Here is a 27,374-nt window from a genome sequence, read left to right on the forward strand (position 1 = left end):
TCACCAGAATGCAAAAAATGTAAGTGTTTGACTCTCAATATTTTATGGTGGAGACCCATGCCTTTTATTTAGTCACATTCCAGCAGGTAAGAATTCATCACACAAAACATGTCACATTCATTTTAATGTTTCACAAACAACAATGATCACAGTGTTCATTTTTAGAGACTGTATTATACAGAATGTCAATGGACAAACATCACACTCTGAATTCAACCAGAATTAACTTAATTCATGAACTAACTGGACCTGGTAATCGTTGGTGGATTTTTCCTTTAAAAAAACAATGTTTTCAGAATATGTATAGCAAATAATAATATAGAAAAAGGATAATTTGTAGCATGAATACACAGGAGGTAAATAAACAATATCCAGTAAATGCCATAAGTAATCAATTAGCATGGATTCATGAATAAATGCAAGCAGATTATTATTTTTTTTTTTAAATCAGGGAAACCCTGTTGTGTGTAAAATAATCCAGAGCAGCCAGTGGTGCTGGGTCTCTACACCATCACAGAAGTCAGACTGATGTCTCCAGCGATCTCCAGCTTGGTGATGTGTTGGAAGTGAGTGAAACGATGCTTATAGATGTGCTGCTGCATCCCATTGGCCACGATCCTGAAGGATTGTTTCTCACAACAGATAGTCAGCTGAAAGAAAAAAAAAGAGCATTTTACAATCACATCTTTGAAAGAGCGTCCCTGATAAACTCGCCGCAGTGTCTTTTTTGATACTACCACTAGGAGTACCAAAGTCCCACACATTGGGGTTTTAAAGTGATGGTTCGGAGTAATTCACCCTAGGGTCCTTTGCACCATGACCTCGAGCCAAACACCCCCCCAGAAGCTTTTTTCACCTGGGTCGAACATTGGGAGAGTTAAGCGAGAGTATAACAGCGTTAATCAGGCTATCGGGACCCACGTGTTAGTATCTAGTAAGTTACCCCACTAATAATGCCTGAAATGTTACATCAACGTCTACAAGTAGTACAAATAGGTTATGTACTCATAGCACGATTGAAAGCGATGGATTTTTTTTTTACCAGTTTATGAACACTTGCTTGCTCTCCTCAGCTCTCTGCTGCTGCTGCTGCTGCCTGCTACCTGCAGTTAGAGTGCTTAGGGCGATGCCTACAAATTACTACAACCGAAAAGAGATACAACAAAAATATTTATTAATTCAATGATTAAATAAGGTAATGTCTCCAAACTTACCTCAATTATTACTTGTCTCCTGCTAGTTATACTACAGCACTTACTTAAAAAAAAATTAAATTAATAAATATTTTTGTTGCATCTCTTCGGTGTTGTAATTTGTAGACGGCCCTAAGCACTCGTCTTACAGCAGCAACAACAACAGCAGAGAGCAGAAGCCGCACGGCGCAAGTGTTATTTACATAAACTTCTGGTGTACTTACAAACTTTCCAATCCATCGTTTTATGAGTGCATAACCTATTTGTACTACTTGTAGACGTTTGGTATCATTTCGGGCATTATTAGTGGGGTAACTTACGAGATACAAACGTGGGTCCGTTAGCCTCTGCGCTAAGCTATTCAGCTGATAACGCTACGCTACGCTAACTCTCCCAATGTTAGACCCAGGTGAAAAAAGCTTCTGGGGGGGTGTTTGGCTCGAGGTCATGGTGCAAAGGACCCTAGGGTGAAATTACTCCGAACCATCACTTTAACCCTCCTGTTGTCATCGGGTCAAATTTGACAAGCAAATTTCCCAAAAATAACAACAGATCCATACAACGCTCTTCGCAAGTACAATTAAGGATCAGTTCACCACTTTCATTGAATTTTGGATGTTGTATAAACATTTTATAGCATTTGAAAAAAACAAAAAACAGTATCCTGACTGAAATTTGACAGTCTGTGATGACAAAATAAAATATCGCGATACTCAAGTGTATTGATTTTTTCTCACACCCCTTGATGATATTGTATCTTGACATGAGCATTGTGACATAAACATTGCGATTATATTGTATCGTGACATAAGTAGCGTGACATAAGTATTGCAATGATATCGTATTGTGACATAAGTATCGTGATATAAGTATTGTGATATCGCATCGTGACATAAGTATCGTGATGATATCGTATCATGACATAAGTATTGTGATGATATTGTATCGTGACATAAGTATCGTGATGCTATTGTATTGTGAGGCCTCTGGTGATTCCCACCCAAAATACATGCTAGGAATATCTGTTAAATAATGCTATCAGCTAAATGAAAGCAAAAAAGAAGAACATTTGTTTTGTAAACACATATGATTGCCTCCTTATGATTGCAATTGCTTCAAACTGGACTGGACCTGCTGTGAACCTGCAATAGCTGGAGACTCATTCCACTTCAACAGAGGTTTGTTTTGAATGTTTTGAATGTGAAAGGTTACATGAATCAGTCAGATGATGTCTGTATGGTTGACCAGCATAATGTCTCCCTGTGATTCCCTCACTTTAGCGCACCACACTGACATTTAGTCTAGCAGAGAGGAACAAAACATTACATTACATGTACATGTCATTTAGATGATGCTTTGATCCAAAGCGTCCTCCAATAAGTGCATTCAACCATGAAGGTACAAACCCCAAACAGCAGGAATCGAGTATAAGTACATTAGCTTCAAAAAAGCCAAACTACGAAGAGCCACATGCATGTGCAATTTTTTAATAAAAAAAATATATATATGGTATCATATTTTTAGCCTGCGGCGGAAAGATGTATAAACTTTCAGACCAGGATCTCTACAGGTTTCACCATGTCAAATTTAAGACTTTTTAAGACCATTATGAGTGAAATTTAAGATTCTCACAACAACCAAAAAGAAAAAAAAGAAAAAGTCTGGAAACATTGTCAACAATTACCCGATTTGTTCACTGGCATTATAGGACTGGTGTCTAGACTGGCTGCAATATAAGTTGCATGTTGGTCTCATTTGTAGTCCTAATACAGCAAATTATAATTGGACTAGCGACAGAAAAAACTACAACACAACGGAATAAAAAAAAAAAACCATTCTAAAGCGCCGTGGCAGCATTTCAGTGAGCATTAAGTGTTGCATTGACGTAGGAAAATTAAGACCTGTTAAAAATTATTTAAGACAGAGTTAGAACACAATACTTAGATTTTTTTTTTTTTTTTTTTATCTGAATTGTAAGTGTAGTAACATGTGGCGTGACCGGTGGGCTTCTAAATCATGGTCAGTGTGTGCAATCAGTGAAGTGTTGGGGGGGTCCTCTCAAAGTTTGTATGTTTGATCTCATTGGATTTTCTCTTAAAGTTTCCTTTAACTTTTGCATGGAATCGCACAACATTCGAGCAAACAATTGGGAACAAAGTTTTAATAGTGCTTATGTGCCAGCTGATAGCGACATATCAAGCTATAATAAGACAACAACGACGCTACCAATACATCGCTATGATGATGCAGATGCAAAACGACAAATATCTAAAATAGCCGTAATATTTTACTTGTAAATTAAATTTAAAAAGTCTCATGTCTCCTCACACCCACCATGTCTGCAAAAAAAGTGCAAATACATTGCCGAAATTACCTAAAACGTCATCTTCTTCGTTTGATGGCGGGTTGCAACCATAAAATGATACATAATTGCAATTCATTATTTATTCGGCATTTCCATCAGCGTTTATCGCATAAGCCATTAACTGATTAAAGTAGTTGGCTGGAAACACACTTTCACCGGCTTTAATTGCGTGAAATGTTTTTAGCGAACTTCAGATAATTTGATTGACAAGTGGATGGGAACATAGCTACAGATTCTGGTCTTTAAAGGGGAACTGCACACATTTTAAAGATCAAGGTCAGTTTACTTGTCTTTGCCAGTAAAAAGAGTTGTATAATGTCTTCACTGGTTGTGCAGGAGTCTAAAAACCTTCCTGATTATCAGAGTCCTCTAAGGTTGTGTTTGAAGACCTGTTCACACATATACTGTAAATATGTATGATGTGCCTGATGAGCTGCAGTGTATCTGAGGCACTGGTGTATGCAGTTTTCTATAGCAATATCTATAAATACTTAGATATATAAGTATATATAGTACATTATTTGGAACATCTAGCGAGAAACTGTTTATGGATGAAAAACCAAACTACGTATGTCTGCTGTGGGCTAATCCAGCTAATTAAATACCTGACAAAATAAGATACTTCATAACACTGATGCTTAAATCATATAATGATTTAATATTGCATATAAACTAGTACTGCCCATTAATTTGCAGCATTGCCTACAATGACCAGATTGCAGCATTGCCTACAATGACCAGATTGCAGCATTGCCTACAATGACCAGATTGCAGCTTTGCCTACAATGACCAGATACACCCAGAGGTGTTGAAAAGGGAGGGCAACTATAGTAAAAAGGAGGCGTGATCAGTGTCGTCAGTTCAGATAGTTACCACTTGGAGTCGCTGTCTACTAGACTGTTACATGGACTTCGGTGTGTGTGGTGAACATGAAGAAGAGTAACTATAGCCTGCCTAGCATGAAGCCAGGAGCTCGGCAAAAGTGTAACTTGAGTAGTTAATAAAACAGTTAAACGGAATTGAGTCTGGGCATTTTTCATGACAGGAGGTATGGCAAAATATCTGGCAAATACAATATTTAACAAATTTGAATCCTCTCCTAGTATATATTGTCATATTGGCAAACTCTGGCCTGACACCCGTCTTATAAACTGCACACATAGAAAAAGAGCTCTGGTTAACTTTCATTACATATCTGCCAAGACAGGAATGTGAGTTTGAGTTTCCTTCTCTAGGCGGCAACTGGAATGATCATCATCATCATCAGACTGCTTCAGTAAAATTTGGGAAACTGGCAACACTAGATATTAGAATGAGGAAACAAGTGAACAGCAAGTGAACAAACCCTGGCACTGAACAGAAAGCAGAGTTCATACACCAAGAATCAGTCAGTCAGTCATGGCATGAGAAGGGTAAACCAGATCCTGACAATCTGCATTATGTATTCCATGATACAGTATGTCTGCTGTGGTCTGGGGGTTCTGTGATATAGTCTATAAGGATATAGTCTGATGCAGGGCAGCAATTTCACGCCGTGCCTCCTCAGTTTGGCCTTATGTCCCTCAAAAAATGATGTGCCCTGCTCCAGCTGTTTTCACTGTTTTCTCCTCTGCCTCTTTCCTGTCAATACACTTCAGTGTCTTTTGTTGAGACAAAGAAAAACACCCTTAAAGTCTTAAACTCTCTGGTTAAAGTTGTCTAGGGTACTAATTGGTAAGCTGTGAGGTGTGGAGGAGTGGCAGACATGGCTGCACATCTTTATCCTATAGGTAAAGGTGTGGCCTGGGGCTACATGTATAGTCAAACAGTTTAAAACTGCAAGAACTCAACTAGTCTACGTACACAGTCCTCAGTCTTGATGTGAAGTGGGATGTTGTCTTTTCATTTCTACAAGGTTGTTTTCAAAGTGAGATCCAGCAACAATAAGTAATCAAGTCAGACCTTGTGGCGTTGGGGTTAACATTCCCCTGAATAGTGATGGTCCTGCCAGGTTGCAGTCCACCGCTGATGTGGCTCTGGTATGGAACAGCCTGTACAGAGACCCAATGGGAAAATGAATGAATTATACAAACACACTTATTATCCATTCTAGTTAAATTAAAAAAGAGTATCATTCATTTATAGATCAAAGATGATGAAACTGACAGTGATGCAATGTGCCTCTGAAATCGCTAATGAAACACACCTGCTGTGCCATCACTGAATAGATTGTGGCCAGAATAGCACCGTGCTTCAAAGTGTAAATGTGCGGAGAGCATTGCAGCACCAGATGTTTTTTGTAATTTAGAACAGTGCTTCTCAAAGTCCGAACCACGGTCCGCATCCGGAAAAAAAACGCCAAGTCAATCCAGACCCTGCCCATACCTCGTGTTATGAATACAATACTTTCTAAAGTGAAACGTTTTCAATTTTAAAATACATTTTCTATTGATCAATACATTGTTTTGAATTTTGACTACACACGAAAAAAATCAAAAAAAGTCGATTAAAAACAATGAAAAAGGGGACAAAAACGTCATAAGGCCACAAATACGTTTCAAAAAGGGTTACAAAAGCGAGAAGAAAGTGCGGAAAACGGCAAAAAGAATTGTGTCAATGTGACAATTTCTGTGACTTTCTAAAACCGGAATTCCCCAATTCACACCCACTTTACACTTCGGTCAGCTGTGCAGAGGTGAGCCAGGAGCCAGGGTTTAAATCGCTCTAGCTTTCTTTATTCACTCTTGACACTAGGGCTGCAAATAATTATTTTCATTGTCCATTAATCTGTTGATTCTTTTCTTGCTTAACCTTTGCAGCTCTACTTGACAAAACTATGCCTGTCACTTTTCATGTAAACAACTGAGTGCAACACTGTCATAGTTGTGGTTTTCCTGTTTTATTTTGTCAATTCATTCCCCGTGTGTTGCTGTATCCTTGTTATTTGTTCATGGATATGTTTTTACCCATGTGTTGTTTTCCTAGTTCCATCCTTGTGTATGTTTCATGCTTTCGTTTCCTGTTTTATTTTGTAGTCTCTGTTTCTCCTGTGTCATGTCTTGTTTGATTTCCTGCCTTGTGTTTTCCCGCCTTTGTGATTGTGCGCCCTGCCCTGATGTGTTCCACCTGTTCATCGTCTCTTGTTACTACCCTCGTTACCTTGTGTATTTAGTCTCTGTGCTTCCTTTGTCTGTTGTCATAGCATTGTTTGTTACTCTCTACGTCTCTCCTTTCCTTGGGTTTCTGATTCCCTAGTCTTCAGTTTTCAGTGTTTTTGGAACTCCTTTTGCCTGCCTGCCTGCCTCAGGACTCCCTTTGTTGTAAGCTGTTATATTTTAATAAATCTTCTAAATCTTCCACTGCCTCCAAGCCTCTGCACTTTTGGGTCCAAGTCTGCATCCCTAGATGTGACACTACCAGTATGCTTCTTCAGAATTGCTAGTCAGATGCTCAAATATTTTCAGAAACTCCCCTTTCAGAAACTTTCTGAAAACGGCATTCCCAAATTTACAGCCACTTCACACTTCAGTCAGCTGTGCAGAGGTGGGACAGGAGCCAGGGTTAATATCTATCTAGCTCTCTTTTTTCACTCTTGACACTAGGGCTGCAACTAACAATTATTTTCATTGTCGATTAATCTGTCGATAATTTTCTCGCTTAATCTTTGCAGCTCTACTTGACAAAACTACTTCTGCCATTTTCATATAAACAACTGAGTGCAACACTATAAATGCTTTCAGCAGAGAATGTCTGAAAGTGGTATCCCCATATTTAAGCATCATCGTCTCCCCTCTCAATGACGGCCGGCTTTTCACTACACCTTCCATTATGGCCAACTCGAACCATACGCCCTATGTTGTGTTCTGTGCGCCTGCCCTCGGGTTCTTTAGGAGTGTCCCAAAGCTGATGTCTCTGTAGACACATAGAACCTAACTTAGCTGGCTAACAAGCCAACCTAGATTAATGGTATGCTTAATATTCTAGGATTAAACATCTACCACATAAATAAAATTCCATTCACCTCCATTGTATTGGGATGGAGGCAGAAATCAGACACAGATTGCTCTAAATCTGGACGAATGAAACTATTTGCATGGCCACTTTAACTTAACCAATAAGGTTTTTGCTGCCCCAGAGCAGCTCTGTAAAATGTCCGTAGAACTGTAACTCCACCCTGCCTGATACTCACAGGCATTGCTGGAGGAAATCCAGACTGCGAGGGGAACCCAGGCTGAGATGGAAACCCAGGCTGAGAAGGAAACCCAGGCTGAGAAGGAAACCCAGGCTGAGTTGGAAATCCAGGCTGAGTTGGAAATCCAGGCTGAGTTGGAAATCCAGGCTGCGGGGGAAACGCTGGATAAGAAGGGAAGCCAGCCTGGGTGGGATAGGCTACTTGTGCAGCAAACGCAGGCTGTGCAGGAAATGCCAGCTGTCCAGGAATTTGAAGACAAAAGGAAACAACTTTAATCTCATTCCCCCTTCTGTAATGCTGTTCACGTACTCTACATGTTGATTCATTTAGTAGGTTTGTGATTATTTGTAATGAGAGCATTGACGTAAATGAAACACAATTAATGCCATACTTGATTCTGGCAGCATCCTCACCATAGGGTTCTGGAAGGCAATGGAGGAAATTTCTACTTTCCCGCTGACTGAGATGGTGTCCACCAGGTGAAATGGGATACGGTGTCTGTACTCCATGAAGTGGCAGCCATTGACGTTCAGCTGGGGAGAATTATTATTATTTCTTTATATTGCTCATTTATGAGCAAAGAAAAATATTTTTGCAAGCATGTAAATAAGATATTTCTATAAATAATAGCAACCTGAACAGAGTGTATATTTTGTGCTCCATCCAGTTACCATCTCTGACTGCTTCCCCAAATAATCCCATGAGCATTCGGATTGAAGACTGCAATAACTACTCCATTTCTGATGGGCCGAACTTGTGGCTCATTGTAAAACTCTCAGATTGAGCGAAGACTAAGTGCAGGCAAACTTGAGAGGTTATTATGTTTTTTGTTTACTTTAAATTATTCTTTGAATGATAATTTCTGTACAAAATATAATTTCTGTATTTCATAATGACTTGTTGTGCACTCACAGATGAGAAACACACAGGATTTGTAAAGGTAGTGAAATTTCTACAATTTTGTACTCTGACAAAACTAAAGCCGCTTTCACACAAGCAATGCAATTGTGTAATTATCTAGACATAACCTGGCAGGAGCTTCTGTCGGTAAGGACTGACGGCGAAACCATCAGACAAATTCAAGGATCGCCAAGAGACTTTATGACCAAATTACAAATGGCTCTGTAACGTAGTATAATGGCGCCAGGCAGAGTTTGTATGTGAAAATGGCTTTAGTGGATCATTTTCATTTCCAACAATTTTGGCCCTTCAGACCTGGTAGGAATCACGTGTGACTGTGATGGTGAGGCTGAAGGTAGAGCCAGCAGGAAACGGCGAGTTTTGCTTCCTCTCTTCTGCCCCCCAGCTGCCATTCTGTAAGGTGTTGGTAACCACATAACCGGGGTGGCTGTCATATCGTGGGTTAATGTGGACAGCAATGTCCGCATTGGTCCTGGAACCACACTGTAAATTCACATGGAACCTGGAGAAAAACAGAAATCCTCATTTAATGGTCTACAAGAAACTATCACTATTAAGCTTTTTTATTATAAGAATTGTGTGTAAATGGCCAAAACATGGTTTCTTATTTTTTTATGTTGCAAGCTACCCTAATAGTGAATAGAACCAAACCGTTTTTGACCAATAATGGCACTATGTAGCAATGTTTAGATGAGTGGATCCCTGATATTTTGTATCTCATGGTCTAAATAGTGAAAGAACATGTATGTGCAAAAGCATGTGGTTGTTCACATTAATGTGCAAACGACCAAACGCCATGCAGCAATGAAGATGATGGCATACAGTCAAACGCTCCATAACAAACGAGTAAATAAGTTCAGATTGTCTTCTCAACAGCTTTGCAAATGTTGGAGGAGGAAGCAAATAACTCTCCCCTAAACTCAGTTTACAAGAAACTCAATACCTTTAACATGTCTTAACTTACATTCATTAGAAAATCCCAATGAAATCAAATTATTACCAAGCCAAGAAATAGAGCCTCAACTGAAAATGAATGGAATTCATTTAATGATATAATCATAAAGGCAGTATTTTACCCACTGTGAAACACAAGACACCCAATCCCTATTTAATAATAAAGAGGATATTAGGTATTATTCCATACTGAAACTCTCTACTGTACATACTGTAAAATTACTGGAGATGATAATAATAGTGAGAGTTAAGTCAGGAGTACAGGAAAGAATCTGAATGGGATAATTGTATCAAATTAAGCAAACCACAAACACAGCATTTCAGGAAACAAAAATGAAGTTATTGTTCTGAAAAATGAATGTGTTTTTGTTGTTTGTTTTGATTTAATTATTAAGATGTTCAATTTTGTACTTTACCATATCTAAGGACTAAGAGCTCAACAATAAAATGATGAAAAGAGCAGTCTGACCTATCGGCTCCAGGCAGGACTCGTCCACTGATGTTGATGGACTTCCCCTCCAGCAGACCGCCGTGGATTGATCCAGTGAAGGGGAGGCTCTACAAAGGACAGGACTTTACAGGTTAATGGCTGTGTTTCATTCTAACTGCAAACTTGTTATTGCTAGTAGCTGCTTGAAGCAATTTTGTGATTTGTGACAGTAGGCTTTGGATTTTGGAATAAAATGGATAAACATGGTTCCTACTGTACATAGCTTAGTTTAAGTTAACATCAACCACAGAATTTTGGTAAACATAGTAAAAAATAAAATAATAAAATGTGATTCATGGTTACGTGGCTCATTAAGACAGTTGTGGCATGCTCTTGCTTCTAAAGACATGAACATGGATGGAGACCATGTGGCAACCTGGTTCCTAAATGCTTCACAATTTTATTTAATCTTTTTACCATTTTTCACATACTTGTGTTATCATGTGCTGTTAGTCCGGCTATCACCACCAGCTCAATCTTTTAAGATCGATCTGGGGAGTCTGCTCTGTATTTTCTATTGCACAAGAGCCGTGATCAACGGGCATAGTTGAAATGACTCTGTACGCAATTGGCTAGTCCTTCAACCAATCATAATCAACGATCCGGGTGACGTAGCAGCGTCATCAACGGGTTGCTGTGCTTCGGTGGCCGAATATAAACAAGAAGCTGCTTGGTCACTTTTCTATCGTCATCGTGTTAAACCCGTCAATAGCACGGCAGGAGGATAAGCCAGTTTGTGATTGGTCCCTGCAAAATTGGAACGGAAGCAGGATAGATAAATGTACAGGTTTCCAGCCTGGCGAAATCAAATCGCCGGCAGATCAGGCTGGCTTTTCCCAGTCTAATGTGCTCATTAGCCTAATACTTTATACTGTGTTTACCTTTCACTTCTCCCATTGGAATCAGCTATACACTCAGGACCAGCTGCTAGCAGTGGAGAAACCCACATGACACAGATACAGGTAATGACTCTGATTTGGTGCGTCTCGGTTAGTGCTGCCCAGGATGGTTGGGATTCATTTAAAGAAATACAAACAAGCTGGGAGTGACACTGGCCCAATGCCAAAGTGAGCCCTGAGGATTGAGGACTAAAGACTCACAGACTTAATTGATCTCAGGTGCTAAGTGAGTGAGTGTGTGAGGCTACATGGGCTCAGATAGGTAGAAATGGGATTGGGCCAGCACGAGATCACATGTTACCTTGGCGACATTTAATACCAAAGATGTTGCTGACACTTGCCGGTTTGGGAATTTTCATTTTAAGTTTGTTGCTTTCCACACGGCCAAGGCTCAGGAGACGGCTTCATGATTCCACATTATTTCAAGCTCTTGTTTTACCAGCTGGACAACAGGTTGGTCTGTTCCGTGGTCGTTTGTCGTGCTGTTGTTTACCTTTGTAATTTCCGGATTTCCCTACGGTCTCCACGGTAAACGTCTCAACGCTTTGAACTGTGGGTAATTCCCTTTGGTGAAGTCTGCATCGATGCAGACTCACGGAAAGTGCCCGGGAAGTGTGTACTCAAACCCTCACGCCCTTTGAAATTCGACATTGGGACAACCCTAAGCCCTTATGAATTTCGCGAGAACGTGCACCAAAGTCCGTGAGTCTGTGAGTCTGTGAGTCTAGACTTTGGGATTGGGCCATTGGCATTGAGTTGGCGCTGATGTCACTAGTGGTAGGAAGGGTACAAGTATAATAGCCTACCAAGGGCATAACTTTGGGTTCACCATTGGGGGGGGGTTGAGATTGTGTATTAAAAACAGCGACAAAAACATCTAAGTTGAAAAAACCTTGGAAAATTAACGAAAAAAAAACCCCACTAAAAAAGCAATTTAAAAAAACAAACAATTTTTATACAATGGTAGACGTGAGAGACAAAGGGTTCATCCAGTTACTGGCCAGGTATTATTTTGAAAGTGCTTGCCCTTGACTAGTGTTGCTTTCGTCAACGAAAATTATGATGAAATATCCTGGTCAACAAACCCTTATCATGTAACGAGACAAGACGACATTTGGAAAGAAAGAAAGTTACGTAAGTCAAGACATTAACGCAACGTTAGTTTCTATTTTAGAAAGCTCATGCCAACTCATGAGGCTGTGGTTAATGTGTCTGAGCTTTAAACGTTAGTCACTGGCGCTGAAAACGACAAAATGTGTGTGACTACCGTGTTTGTGTATGTGTGTTTGTGAGAGAGTATAAAGTGTGTGTGTGTGTGTGTGTGTGTGTGTGTGTGTGTGTGTGTGTGTGTGTGTGTGTGTGTGTGTGTGTGTGTGTGTGTGTATTGTAAAGTGGGTTCTTAGTTCCTACCTGACTGACTAACTCCATGTGTATTAAGCATCCCTTGTTGGCCAAATCCTATAGCTAGTTTTGTCATTCACATAGCAATCACACTGAACTGAATTTGGCATCAACAACATGACTTTGAATACTTTATTCTAGACCAATACATACATTTAAACAAATGGTACTGGCATTAACATGCCTCCCGAGACTACTGCTTAGACTACTTCTGTTTTGATTATGTAGACTTTTTTTTTTCTTAACAGTTAAGTTAACAGTTAGATTTCCCAGAGGCTGCATCTGTCCTGACATTGTATGTATTCCTGTGCTAGATTCCATTAATGGCACCAGTGAAGCAAGTCCCACCCAAGAAGCCAACTAGTGCTCAGGATTTCTTTGCCTCAAGGAGGTACAACTTGAATGTAATAATTTCTTTCTGGCATTGTCATGTGATTTTATTTTTATTTTTTTTAATTTTATTTAAATGTATGTGTGTGTACTTCTAACATGTTTGGTTGGTAAAATAAATATGTTATAAATTCAAATCAGAGTGTCTTCTGTGTCTGGAATGGATCGATTCTTGAGTCTATAAGGTAACAATAATATAATAAGATAACCTTGTTTGAAATGTGTTTGGCTAAAAGAAAATGTTGGTTTTGTCAATACTACTAGGTATGTATACTATGTTCACTGGGTTAAATAGAATTGCATCACTAAAAAGAGACTAAAATACAATTTTCATTGACTAAAACTAGACTAAAATGTCATCAGTTTTCATCGACTAAAAATAGTCATGGATAATTCAGACTAAAATAAGACTAATGTGCTCAGACTTTTAGTCGACTGAAACCTGACTGAAATGGGCTCCAATATCCAATTTTTCATTTTATTTTTTCGCCTTGACAAATTTAAAAATTGGATCTTTAACCTGTTTTTCCAATTTTCTGTTTTTATTCAGAGGATCAGAAATTTCCCAAATTGCATCTGGGCTCCAATTATTCAATACTGCGATGGTATTCTCTTCCTCTACTTTTTGGAATATGCAGGTCATTAAGGTCAGTGTAACGCTTATCAATTCAATTTTCTAAGCATAAACAGACATTTGGAAAACAGAAAAATGGGTTCAAATATCAAATTTTTCATTTTTTTCCACCTTGATAAATAAAAAAATTGGATCTTTAAACGGTTTTTCCAATTTTCTGTTTTTATTCAGAGGATCAGAAATTTAGAAAATTACAAAATTGCGTCTAGGCTCCAATTATTCAATACTGCAATGGTATTCTCTTCTTCGTTCCGCCTAGCTAGCTTATTTTTTGGTCCATATGCAGTTAATGACCTGCATATTCCGCAAAGTAGAGGAAGAGAATACCATTGCAGTATTATGAATAATTGGAACTCAGATGCAATTTTGTAATTTTCTCAATTTCTGATCCTCTGAATAAAAAACAGAAAATTGGAAAAACAGGTTAAAGATCCAATTTTTTAATTTGTCAAGGTGGAAAAAAATGAAAAATTTGATATTTGAACTCATTTTTCTGTTTTTCCAAATGTCCGTTTGTGCCTAGAAAATTTAACTGATAAGCGTTACACTGACCCATTAACTGCATATGGACCAAAATGAAAAACTCATAGACTTTGGGGTCAGAGGTGCTTGCAACTGATGGTTTCGAGCGTAGCTAGGCGGAACGAGGGAGAGAGTAGGCTCGTGGAGATGAACTGCGCCTCGCCCGTAGGCGGCCGCAGTTCTGAGACGCAGGTAGCGCAGACCAACTGCAAGAGCCAGGCGGACGCAGGCGGACCCAGTGCATACTGGGAAACGCCGGCCTCTCAGCTGATCGAACAGCTGATTGGTTCAGAATCGACTCAACATGATGACGTTTTATATAAACTTTTTATTGATTTTGAATCGGAGGGATTTTAACTTTGATTTGTCTGATTTAAAGGCTTATTCTGTACAGAACACATGTTGTGTGGCTGATAGTGATGTTTAGCTAGAAGTCAGAGAGACTAAATCTGTTCAGATTACAGATCATCTACAGTCTGTTGTTAATTAAAATCAGCAACAGATCACATGTAGAGAATTCTGACAGCTACTCTGTCATAATAAAACCAACTGGAGACTGTGTAGGAGCTGATATAGGGGTCTGATAATATTTTATTAAATCGGAATCGGACCACAGTGTTTCTGTCACTTCCTGTTCAGCCTGAAGGCTGCTGGAGGCTGCTGTCAGCTGGAAAACTGTCCGACTTGAGAGCGGATTTTTGTCCCCGCCCCCTGCTGCTGCCGCCTGCTCTCGTCTACTTTACAGGCGAGGCGCAGTTCATCTCCAACGAGCCTATTATCGTTGCCCAAGTGTGCATGACGTCAGAACAAGTCGGGATCAAGTCGGACACAAATCTAACCGGCATGCATTGGGCGCCGATCGCCGGTGATCGATTCTGCGCAGATCTGGCTCATCTCGAACGAGCCTAATACCATGGCAGTATTGAATAATTGGAGCCCAGACGCAATTTTGTAATTTTCTCAATTTCTTGTCCTTTGAATAAAAACAGAAAATTGGAAAAACAAGTTAAAGATCCAATTTTTTAATTTGTCAAGGTGGAAAAAAAATGAAAAATTGGATATTTGAACCCATTTTTCTGTTTTTCCAAATGTCCGTTTGTGCTTAGAAAACAATTGAAGTGATAAGCGTTACACTGACCCAAAAACAACACTACCCATGACAAACTTGGCAGGCTTAGACGTGACAGCTTATCTTCTGGGAAATCTGGCTCGTCAGGTTCTTACAACCACCACCAGGACACCTGAAGCCAACATGACCCCATGTGTGACGCTAAAAGCTGCAGCTGTTTCCTTCTCTCGGGGCAGGATGCAACAGTTCATGCAAATTCCGGAAGCAGCAGTCTAGAACTCTTTATTTAGACTACAAAAATATGATCAATAAAGCGTAGCCTAGCCTACTCTGTGAAACGAATAAGTTGAAATAGTTTATTAGGCTATTATTATTTATTTAGGTTATCTATCGAATTTAAGAGCAGATTTTATGCATAAAAGGTCTGGCATGTAGGCTACTGTTCTCGACATAACTTTGACGATGACCAAGAAACCGACTGTCCGATTTTCCAAACTCAACTAGCTGTTTACTGTTTACTGCAGCCGCCGACTAACGGGACCGTCGGGACGGACCTGAGATAACCCCGAGTATCCCCGAGCAGCAGCAGCAGCAGCAGCAGCAGCAGCGCCTTCACACACCCTCACATCGTTTCCCAGGAACAACAAGACAAGTTTGAATCACTTACTGGGTTATAGAAAGGTGTCTGCTGCTGGTTGAAGGCCATATTGTCCCAAACGGAATTGCGCAGGTTTGTTGAGCGACAGGAAGCGTAGTCTACTCTGATGCAAAATGGGAGACTTTTACAAGAAACGCTTTTTTTATTGCACGGATAGGTTTCGATTTCGCAGAGTAGGCGGTGTTTAAGAAACAACAGTCCTATCAATACAGCTGATAACAAGAGAAACGCTACTCACAGGCTGCATTGACTTGGTCAACGTGTTATATTTTGTTTAAACATTATCTTACCAAGTTAAGTCAGTCAACTTAATAACAGCATGAAGGGTTGTGCTTTCGTTTCCTTGATTCCTGATGATTTCCCGAGGCTTCGTCCAGCTGTCTCTGCCTGCTTCTACATTAGCATAGCCTGGAGCCTTTCACATAACTGTTGGTTATGGAGGCTCAGTGGTGCAAGGTAACCAGTTAGCCTCCATTTACTCCAGTACTGTACTTAAGTAGGCTACAGATGTCGAGGTACTTGTACTTTACTCGAGTCTTTTCTTTTCATGCCACTTTCTACTTCTAGGCTACTCCGCTACATGTCAGAGAGAAATATTGTACTTTTCTACTCCACTACATTCATCTGACCACTTTAGTTAGGTACTAGTTACTTTACACATTAGGATTTTTGCACCCAAAACACATGTAGTTTATAAAATCTGATGTTTTATTATAAATGAAACTAGCCAACATAGACTACGTTTACATGCAGCCAATAACCTGTTCAAAACCGGAATATTAGCAATAACCCGGTCGCGCACGGCCATGTAAACACCGGCAAAAACCCGAATATGCTCATATTCCGGTTTTTAAAAACCCGAATATGCTACCTGGGTTACTCCTTTTCTAACCCGACATTTTGGTCATGTAAACGCATATCGGCATATCCCCATCAAAAGGAACATTGATTTGTGTTCTGCGCATGTTCTATTCGCAAGGAATCTTGGTCTTTTGAGTAGAGGAACTTCTTGTATGCGCCAGAAAACATAGTTATAATAATAATTATATACTATAATAATATAGTTATATATGTCAATGCAGAAAACCTGCGCGCAGTATACCGGAAGTAAACAGGAAGTAGAGGTAAACATGGCGAGACGCAGCACAGCACCACACTTTTGGAGCGAGGAGGAAACCAATTTCTTCATTAGTGTGGTGAAAACCATGAATATAATGTCTTTTGTTGACGGCAGAAAGTACCGAGATAGTGAGATTTATAAGAAGGTGACCCAAAGGTTTAAGGCGTTCCTAAGCCTGTCCGTAGGCTACGGCCCAGACGCTAACCCGTCTATTCGTCGGGATATCGCCATTTGATTACAAATGCCACGTATACAGGAGTAACTCTCTCTGCTCACGCATGTAAACGGGTTATTCCGAATGTTTCAGAAACCCGAATAGTGACCTTAACCCGACCATAACCCGAAAATTGACAGCTTGTAAATGTAGTCATTATAACTGCAGCTGAGATGATGAGACCATTAAACACACAACTGGTTGGATCCTTTCCACTTTCTATAATGGGAGGATTTTTATAACCTGAAAATGAGCATAATATGGGCACTTTAAAGTATTAAAATTCAAGTACTTTTAATACTTTAAAGTGCCCATATTATGCTCATTTTCAGGTTCATAATTGTATTTTGAGGTTGTACCAGAATAGGTTTACATGGTTTAATTTTCAAAAAAAAATGTTGTAGCCTACTGCTCATTGCTGAAGCTCCTCTTTTCACCCTGAGTGTTGAGCTCTCTGTTTTAGCTACAGAGTGAGGCATCACACTTTCTTGGGAGTCACACATGCGCAGTAGCTAGGTACTGGGCTACTAGCTAGAAGCTAATGCTGCTAGCGGTTAGCCACCTCATTCTCAATGGCAAAACACTGCTACAATTTAAATTTTAAATTTTTTTTAATTTAATGTTAATTTGACAGGGACAAATGCATAGAACATTGCTTTATAAAGAATACAAAGTACAGTACAGGCTAAAAGTTTGGACACACCTTCTCATTCAATGTGTTTCTTTATTTTCATGACTATTTACATTGTATATTCTCACTGAAGGCATCAAAACTATGAATGAACACATATGGAATTATGTACATCACAAAAAAGTGTGAAATAACTGAAAACATGTCTTATATTTTAGATTCTTCAAAGTAGCCACCCTTTGCTTTTTTGTTAACTCTGCAAACCCTTGGTGTTCTCTCACTGAGCTTCATGAGGTAGTCACCTGAAATGGTTTTACCTTCACAGGTGTGCTTTGTCAGGGTTAATTAGTGGAAGTTTTTCCTTTATTAATAAAAAAGCAAAGGGTGGCTACTTTGAAGAATCTGCGGCCCTTTGTTGCACGTCACTCCCCCCCTTCCCCTTTCTGTCTTCAAAACTATCAATGTAAGGCCATGTTGGGGCAACAACAACAAAAAATGGAAGTAACGTAAAAGAAAACTGAATTTTGTGGCAGCACAAACCTGAGCCAGGGCTAGAAAACAGGAAGGTGTGACATCATATCGTCAACTTCCTTAAATAAAGGCCTACGTCATCTTTTGACAAAAAGAATAAAAAACAATGTCTTGCCTAAATCATCTCCTCCTGGTGCTGGCCACCTATGTTAAATTGCCTACATCCTCAGTTGAACAGGTCATGTGATTCTACACCTTTAGTATAATGGCCTATGTCAAGAGTGTGACTTAGGCCGTTTTATTTTGCCTAAGTCAAAAGACAATGTGACTTAGGTAGTTTTACAAGCTTTTCAAAATGGCAGCCGCATCAAGAAGAACAAACATCTACCACTCTATCACTGAAGTTATTTCCAGGATTCAGGGCTCGTCCCTGATTGCTAAGTGATGAGGTTTCTGTGCATGTAAACACACTGATTGTTGACAGAGTTGAAGGTTTAAAATTGCCTAAGTCACAAAGGCATTTATTCCTCTTATGTTGCATAATTGACAGAAATTGTTATTAGTATGTCAGTAGTCATCTATTGTCATAACATTTTTCAGTGAAATTATTAATAAATATATATTCAGTATTTGGTTCAGTTTTTTGTGTTTTCTGAAAAACCTGAAAAAAATGACTACGGCCATTATTTTAGGAAGTTGACCAAATATAAGTCTAAAGTCAGTTTGCACAAAGGTTTCTGGCCAGGCAACAGCAGGATGTCAGAAAAGGAAGTGAATCATTGGAGCAGGGAGTGTTGTTGACTCTGAGAGATTAACTACTTTAGTGTGTGGACTTTGGATCCAAACTATCCAAAAAAGTATTCAAAATGTTTGGGATGATAAAAGTAACAGTAACATCAGGTTATATTTGAATAGATAACGGAAGTAATAAGAAAAGCAAGAACAATAACATGCATAAATATGCAAAAATGACCACAAAGACTTCAAAAAAGCTTTGTCTAAAATGTCTTTCAATGATAATACTAAACTTGCAGTGATTTTACAGATGTCTACACCTAAGCATTGCTTAACACAAGGTTATTTAATCCTCAGTAAGAGTTCCAGCGGTTTGATTAAAGAAGTTGAAGAGTGTCATGTGCCTCTCAGGAGAGAACTGACTGCTTTTACAGGAGGTCACAGAGTAGTAACATGACTGCAGATAAGATACAGACATATGTTTCCATTCACCGGGTCAATGAGGGTCAAGGAAAGAACGACAAGCATTTGCAATTTGTAAAACCTTGCTTTTTTAAGTGAGAAAGGTTGAAGTGGTAACCACAACAATGAAAATCCTACTTCAGTTTGAAACACTTCTGCTATTGAAGCCCAGTCCTCCTGGCCTCTTTTGTCTTCCTCTTACTGTAAAACCGTGTGGCATTCTGTATATTCTCTTTCGTTCAAGCCCTTATTTACAAAATTCCTATACACATTATGACATGAATAATAAAACGGTAAGAGCAAAGGACATTTAGAATCGCAATGCATTGCGTTGGTTATTCATGGTTTGGGCTAGCCTATGGATGTTTAAAAAAAGAGCTGATTTATGAAGAGTTGTTTTCTGTTTCCTGATTCAAAAAGATCAGAACTAACAGTGTTTCTGAGGACATCCCATCAGAGACGCAGAGCATTGATGCAGTGAACCGATTCTTGAAATCAGTGAAACTGTGATTATGGTGTAAATATTCACACTGAAGACGTGTGTTTACATTGCCAAGGTAGAGGCATTTTAAAAGTTGTCATGGTGATATATGGTTTGAGTCCAATGACATTTGACTGACTCAGTACCTGTCAAAAACCAATCATATAATTCATGCGAATTTAACTGTTACAGTGAAAACAAGTCATTTGGGTTTGTGATGCTCGGATAAATGTATCCACAGATTTACAGACTTTTCTTTCACCATGTAAGTCTTTGGGTCTTTTTGGGCATCACGTGACGGACACAGAAGTTGTAATTTCACAGTTTGGCTGCTATGTAAAATTGGCTTCAAAGCTTGGCACACTTCCTGGTGGCCTGTACAGACCCCTCCCCCCACAGTGGGGACACACTGCGCATGGATTATGAATCTGAGGCCACAGTTTAAAAAAACGAGTGCACAGGGCCTTTCTCATATCCCAAATTTGTACCTCCTCGACTCCTCGATCCTCCGGCTTGTGACCCGGAAATCATTCTCAGTGCGCCATGTTGAAGAACGTCCCAGTTCCTAAAATGCACATCGAGGAGCAAGGCTCCTCCTCCTCGGAGTTATAATCGAGGACACACCGATTTTTACCCGTGGCATGTAAACAATGAGGCGTCCCAGAGAGAGAGAGAGAGAGAGAGAGAAAAGGGGGCAGAGAGGCCCTGTGGTTAATCTAACGTTACAGATCGGGCCAGGCGGATCATACAAATTAAAATTCGGATCAATAGCGGGTGGGTGAAATAATACACAATTGAGGCTATTTTTAGCCTCCTAAAGTTTGCCAACACATTTCCAAACCACAGTTTACAAATCTGAGGGCACACCCTCAGATTTGTCAATCGTTGTGCAATCGTTGCGCACTTCACTTTCTGTAAATCTGTGTGCACAGACCGTGAATAGACAGTTGGCAGAGTCAGCAGTGCAGGAGAACAAAGTAATGCAGCGGAGAGAGAGAGCTTGTCAAACCCATCCAGGTTCAATTCCCAGTCATAGAGTTTAAGATCATCTCCACTTGAACATAGCTGGATCTCGTTTTTGTCACTGCACTAACAACTTTTGAGCACCGGTTTGGAAGGAGATGGAATCTAGGGGAAGAATGTCAACATATTTGTGATGCAGCCAACTTCCTTCTTATGAAGCTCCTCACTGCCAGGTGAAAAGAAGCACCTGGTGACTGTGAAGTTGTACTGGGGTCCGTTCCAGGTAGAAGGTTTAACAAACTCTGAGTCTAACCCTGAACTCGGAGTAGATGTACCCTGAGATGAGAAACTCTGAGTTTTCGGTTCCAGAACAGCTGATTTGAGTTGATTCAAGCAACTCGGAGTAGGTTCACTCAGGGTTACGCGCGTGCACCACCACTATAAAGAGGCAGCATGAATGGAGCCATGATACTACGATTCACCATGGTAACAACCACAAACGGGTCGGCGGAAATACTCATGCGCACAAACAGCGAGTTTGAACATGCATTTCGTTAAAAAAGCAACACAGCGGCCGCTGCTGCAAAAGATAGAGAATTGGTGTGGGAGAAAATTGCTGCTCGAGTCAATGCGTAAGCATTAACAGTGTATTAATTTCATATTTAATCACAGTTAACTTATAATATTAGGCTACTGGTGAAAACTGGAATTGTATTACACCTATAATTTCATTTAGGTGCAATCCTGCGGACGAAAAAGTAAACTATAGCCTAGGCCTACTAATCCCATTCTGAGGCTGCAGCACCATGATCATTAATTCAGTTCAATTTCAATTCAATTTTATTTATAGTATCAAATCATAACACGAGTTATCTCGAGACACTTTACAGATAGAGTAGGTCTAGACCACATGCTATAATTTACAAAGACCTAACAATTACAGTAATTTCCCCCAAGAGCAAGCAGTGCGACAGTGGCGAGGAAAAACTCCCTCTTGGGAAGAAACCTGGGACAGACCCAGGCTCTTGGTAGGTGGTGTCTGACGAGCCGGTTGGGGATGTGATGAACAGTGGCGATAGTAGTCACATTAATAATGGAACAGTGACTTCAAATGGTAGTCGTAGTAGTTCATGTCATATCAGGGCGCTGCAGGGCGTTACAGGATGTAGCGTGGCCCAGCAGAGCATGGATGGACGTAGCAGGAAGCTGCAGGGTTCAGCAGGACGCAGCATGACACTGCAGGGCACCGCAGAGCTTAGCAGGGAGTGCAGCAGGACCACGGCAACAGCTGCAACCAGGATCTTGGTGCCAACGTTCTCCAAGGAAATACGCTGGGGGAAAAAAAAGCATAAGGACTCCGGGGAGTAAACTCCCCAGAAGCTAGGATTAATAACAAGCATTTCTGGGACGGGATGCACACAAATAGTAATAGTGATAGTAATAGTAACAGTAATAGTAATAGAAAGGGAGAGGAGAGAGCAGCTCTGTGTGTCAAAGGAAAGAAGTCCCCCGGCAGTCTAGAACTATAACAGCGTAACTAAGAGAGACAGGTCATAAGAACTTAACAGAAATTAACAGAACTATAATGTATAATCATTTATTTCTTTTTAATGGCTCTCACTGGTTTGTGTCCAGGGAACACTACAAAAACGTTTAAAAAACGTTTCAGATCGAGTCACACTTTTCTGACGGCTCTACAGTGGCTTTACTATTACAGTATGATCCGCTACACTGTTATAAAGAAAACTGCCGTTTGCAAAAAACGTAATGCGACACAAAGAATCTGCTGGATGTTAAAGCCTGTCAACGATGGTTGATGTTAGTGATATGAGGAAGGATAAGGTATCTACATATCTGATGGACTGTGATCAAAAATACCTCTCAAATCGGTTATGTGGAAATGAAAATACATCTATAGTCAGGACTCAATATCATCTCCCGATGTAAACTCTCTGTGAATTAATACAGCTTTTTCATCAACGGGATCGTCGATAAAAGGACATGACATGTTTGAGAAAAAAAAAGTTTTATAATCTGCCTAACATAAATCAATACGTTTTTTTATTCATGCAGATAACAAACTGGATTAAAATGCGCCTGATACAGACTGAATGAATGAATGAGGAAATGAGTGAGGAGAAACCTTGAGTTTCTCTCGAGGTTTCTTGATTTCCTGAGAGAAACTCGAGTTTTTTTCCCCGTTTCTTGAAGAAAACCTGCTCCCGACCAGGTTAGGTTCACAGGATCAGTTACCATAGTAACTGACTCTGAGGTGAAGTTACCTCTCTTTCTGGAACAGAAAACCGAGTTTCCCTCATCTCAGGGTTAACAAACTCAGAGTTTTCACTAAACCTGCTTTCTGGAACGGGCCTCAGTTGTTCTTCACATTTTGTGAGTTTATTTTGTTAACTGAAAAAGCTAACAGAGCTTAGTGAAGTTGCTGCTCACATGCAATGCATCCTGGTGCATGTAGGCACAGCTGCCACAGCTCCGCGAGCAGGAGCAATATAGCACACACTGGGGAATATAAGCTCACCCGGTAGAGCGTGCACCCATATATAGCGGTTCCTTCTTTAACGCAGCGGCCGCAGGTTTGACTGCGGCCTTTTGCTGCATGTTATTCCCCCTCTCTCTCCTCGTTCATGTCTTCAGATGTCCTATATAAATAAAAGCCCCAAAAATAATCTTTAAAATAAATAAATACTCCATTTTGTCCTGAGGGCTGTCTTAAGACAATATGGTATACTCGGCACATGGACAAACGTTTAATTTTCTTACATTTGACTTGCAACCTGTTCTCACTCCCATTCTTAACTCGTAAAATCCAGACGCTTGGTCAGCGTCTCTCAGCGCCAGATACCGATGCAAAGATCCCCCTTCAGCGTCTGTATGGAACGCACCGGGCAGAGCAGCAGCTCGACCGCGGCGCTGCAAGACGACGTAGTATCAAGAGGGACAACGGTAGAGAGTAGCATGAAAGACCTAAATGTCCTGGTGAGGAGGTGGGTTGGGTGGTGGATGCGTCAAACAAACCAGGACTTTCACCCAGGAGACCGGGGCTCATGTCCCGTTCTTGTCCCGCGTGTCACTGAAACGTCCATTTTGTAACCCCACCCACCATCTTTCCCTAAACCTAACTGTCCTGTTCTTGTGCTGCATGTCAGTTAAACTCATTCCCGACTCAGACCGTCAAAAAGTGACGACAAGAGTCCCGACCAAGCACGTGGCGCCATCAACAAACACCGGCGTCACCTGAGGAAGCGTTCGTATTCGACGCGATGGGAGTGAGAATGTGTTGTTCAGTCGTTTTCTTTCTCACTTCGATGCTGTGGCTAAAAGCAGCTGGGCCGTGGAAGTGGAAGCTTCAATAGAAAATGGCTCCACTGGTGACATAAGTGGCCATTGACCTGTACTACTGTTTTATATTAAGACATTGGTTCTCAGCATTTCATTAATTATTCAATCCATATTCTCAGATTTGTATTCAATATTGAATATCGTAAATGTCTTTTTTCTTCTAACCTGGCTGTAAAAAGGTGACTTTTCCTCGCTATAAATGTAGTATTGAAACATATGACTCTTAGTTTATTGCTGTCACTTTTAACAAGTGCAATTAAGCCCAACCATGTTGTGGGTCCAGTTTTGGCAGGTGCAAAGTTGATACCGTTTATCGGTGTTTTAAGCCCCCAATGTCTCATTGGCAGCGCTGCCTGGAAGACACCAGGATTAGGCAATGTTTATGGTTAGGGTTAAGGTTAGGGTTAAGGTGCCTTGAGGTCAACGGTTGCAGCGCTGCCTGGGAGGAGACATTGGCGGCTTAAAACACCATCGACCCCTCATTAACTTGCAAAGTAAAAAATAAATATTTGTTTGGAGGCAGTTTTCCCTCAAATGGCCCAGAAAGTGTTTCTTTGTGAATCCTGACTTGTTACCAAATTTTTTGTCATTTTCCAATATATAGCAGTAATGTTCTGTAAGTGCATGGGAATAATTTTATTTTTTAAAATCTAGTTTCTAAATTAATTCAGCCTATTATGTCCTGATAGCCGATAGGGTCTAGGGAGCAACAGATGATTTGAAGTGGTCGAAGGAAGGATGGGAGATGCTTGTTAAACAGCTTTCCATACAGTTTATTAATTACAAGAAAAGAAAAATGTGCAGGAGGAGCCCCTGCCAACGGCATCGTTTCCCAGTCAGCTGCCGACCGGTGCAAACCGAGCAAACAAAGGTTTTCAGTTGTAGTTTTTCATGTTTTATTGTGTTAATTCATTCCCTGAGGAGATATGGGCGAGGAAACACGAGAGGAGCCTTCCTGGAAGCCGTGCAGCTAAAGGAGTTGCTAACTCCGCCCAAACAGCTGACCTGACCTATGTGACGCTTCAGAGGAAAGGACGTCTCATCCCTCTAAAACACATTTGCTTGTTTCCTCTGTCCTTCGATGATTTCAAGGCAAGCGAAGGCTTCGAGGAGGCAATTTAAGTGCTATCCTTAGTACCCTTAGTCTCTGTGTGCTTCCTTTGTCTGGTGTTGGTTCGTCATCTATTGTCGAGTGTTTCCTGCTCGTTCCCCGTGTATTTATTCAGTTGTGTTGGAATTTTCTTGCCACATTTGGAGTTCTGTTATAATTTTGGATTGTATACCTCCGTTTAGTTTTTTGCACTTAAGGATTATCGTAAACCTGGATTTTTGCGTGCAAACAGGAATATATATATATATATATATATATATATATATATATATATATATATATATATTCCTGTTTGCGCACAGGTTTCCTGTCAAAGACATTTATTTATTGAATCAAAATATCCGGTCGGAAAATTAAACTTTGTTGAGTTCCGATTGAAATAAATTGGTAAGGAAGTCAGAGTTGTGTTAATATATTCAATGTTTTGTTTAAAAAAAAAGTTTTGTTAAAGTGATCATATTAAGCTCATTTTCAGGTTCATACTTGTATTTAGAGGTTATATCAGAATAGGTTTACATGGTTTCATTTTCATATAATAATAATAATATTTGTTGTACTGCACATTGCTGCAGCTCCTCTTTTCACCCTGTGTGTTGAGCTCTCTGTTTTAGCTACAGAGTGAGGCATCTCACTTCTGTTCCATCTTTGTTGGAGGCATGGCGCATGCTCAGTACCTAGGTAAGGACTACTAGCCAGTCAGAAGCAGAGTGTGAGGGCGTGCCACGCTAGCAGCTAGGCGAGCATTATAACGTGTGTTACAAAGTGACGCACGTCTGTCTCTGAAGTAAAGGCTGGACTACAATAGAGGTTGTACTGCACATTTAGCTAGTATTATTATGATTTTCTGATACATAACCCAGAGGGAGTATTATTATACAGGAGCAATATTACAAAAATGAACACACTGGGTCACTGGAGATCAGCTTTAATATCTTCAATTGTTCAGAACACAAGCTTACAACGTATCAACACATCATGTACAAAAATACTTGACAGATTAAACCTCAACCCTAAAAAAACAACAAAAAACACCAATCTCTTTACACAGTGTCTAAAAATCTATACACAAATGTGACTGAAGTACCAATTAAAATGCTCCAAATTAAAAACCCTTGTACAAACACTGTATATTAAATATAACCTCCAGCACTGTACGTATATACATATATGTATAAGATCATAGTCATGATCATGCTGGTGAAGCCCATTACATTCACAGAGCATACATTGTACTCCTGCCTGAGGAAACCACACACACACACACACACACACACACACACACACACACACACACACACACACACACACACACACACACACAAACCTGATGCAGTGCCAGAGTGCACACAGGAGAGACACATACCTGTGGCAATATCACAAGTTTCTTTCTAGCATTATTTCCAGTATTGTCCTCAGCTCATTGTTCTCTGCCAGGAGTCAAAATAAGGCTGCCCTAGTCTCGCTTTACCAGACCTCCTCCAAAGCACGCTGAAGGAAGGTCTGGCTACTCCACATAGCATTCGGGGATGGGAGGAAAACGTGCTCTGGTTTAAAGGAACACGCCGACTTATTGGGAATTTAGCTTATTCACCATAACCCCCAGAGTTAGACAAGTCGATACATACCCTTCTCATCTCAGTGCGTGCTGTAAGGCTGTCTGACGGCTCCAGCGGCATCAGCCCATCACAGAACAGGCAGGTGAATGGTTCTAGTAATCCTACTGCTCCGAATAAGTGACAAAATAACCCCAACATGTTCCTATTTACATGTTGTGATTTGTAGAGTCACAGCCATCTTCTAACCGTAAACAAACTGGGAACTATATTCTCAGACAGAAGAATATAGTACTTGGGCGGAGTGATATGCTCGCAGCAAGCCTGTCTGAGAATATAGTTCCGTTTGTTTTTGTTAAGGATGATTGCTGTTACAAAATGGCTCATGTTACGTTGTTTTTTGTACACGCTGTGACTCTACAAATCACAACATGTAAACAGGAACATGTTGGCGTTATTTTGTCACTTATTCGGAGCAGTAGGCTAGTTGGAACCAGTTACCTGCAGGATCTGTGCTAGGCTAAGCTAATGCTGGAGCCATCAGACAGCGTTACAGCACGCAGGGAGATGAGAAGGGTATGTATCGACTTGTCTTACTCTGGGGGTTAC

The 27,374-nt window shown here is 40.3% G+C and overlaps 1 protein-coding gene across 1 annotated transcript; it reads right to left on the reverse strand.

Annotated features, from left to right (window-relative positions):
• Window positions 1–36: 36 nt before the first annotated feature.
• On the reverse strand, window positions 37–15,821 carry LOC120549281 (galectin-9-like). Its single transcript, XM_039786090.1, is given in 7 exon segments — window positions 37–739; window positions 5,450–5,588; window positions 7,727–7,966; window positions 8,143–8,262; window positions 8,945–9,152; window positions 10,074–10,162; window positions 15,677–15,821. Coding segments are annotated over 7 exon segments (1,071 nt in total). The 5' UTR covers window positions 15,716–15,821; the 3' UTR covers window positions 37–503.
• Between the last annotated feature and the right edge of the window lie 11,553 nt (window positions 15,822–27,374).

Source organism: Perca fluviatilis, chromosome 2 (assembly GCF_010015445.1).
Source record: "Perca fluviatilis chromosome 2, GENO_Pfluv_1.0, whole genome shotgun sequence".
Classification (NCBI taxonomy): Eukaryota; Metazoa; Chordata; class Actinopteri; order Perciformes; family Percidae; genus Perca; species Perca fluviatilis.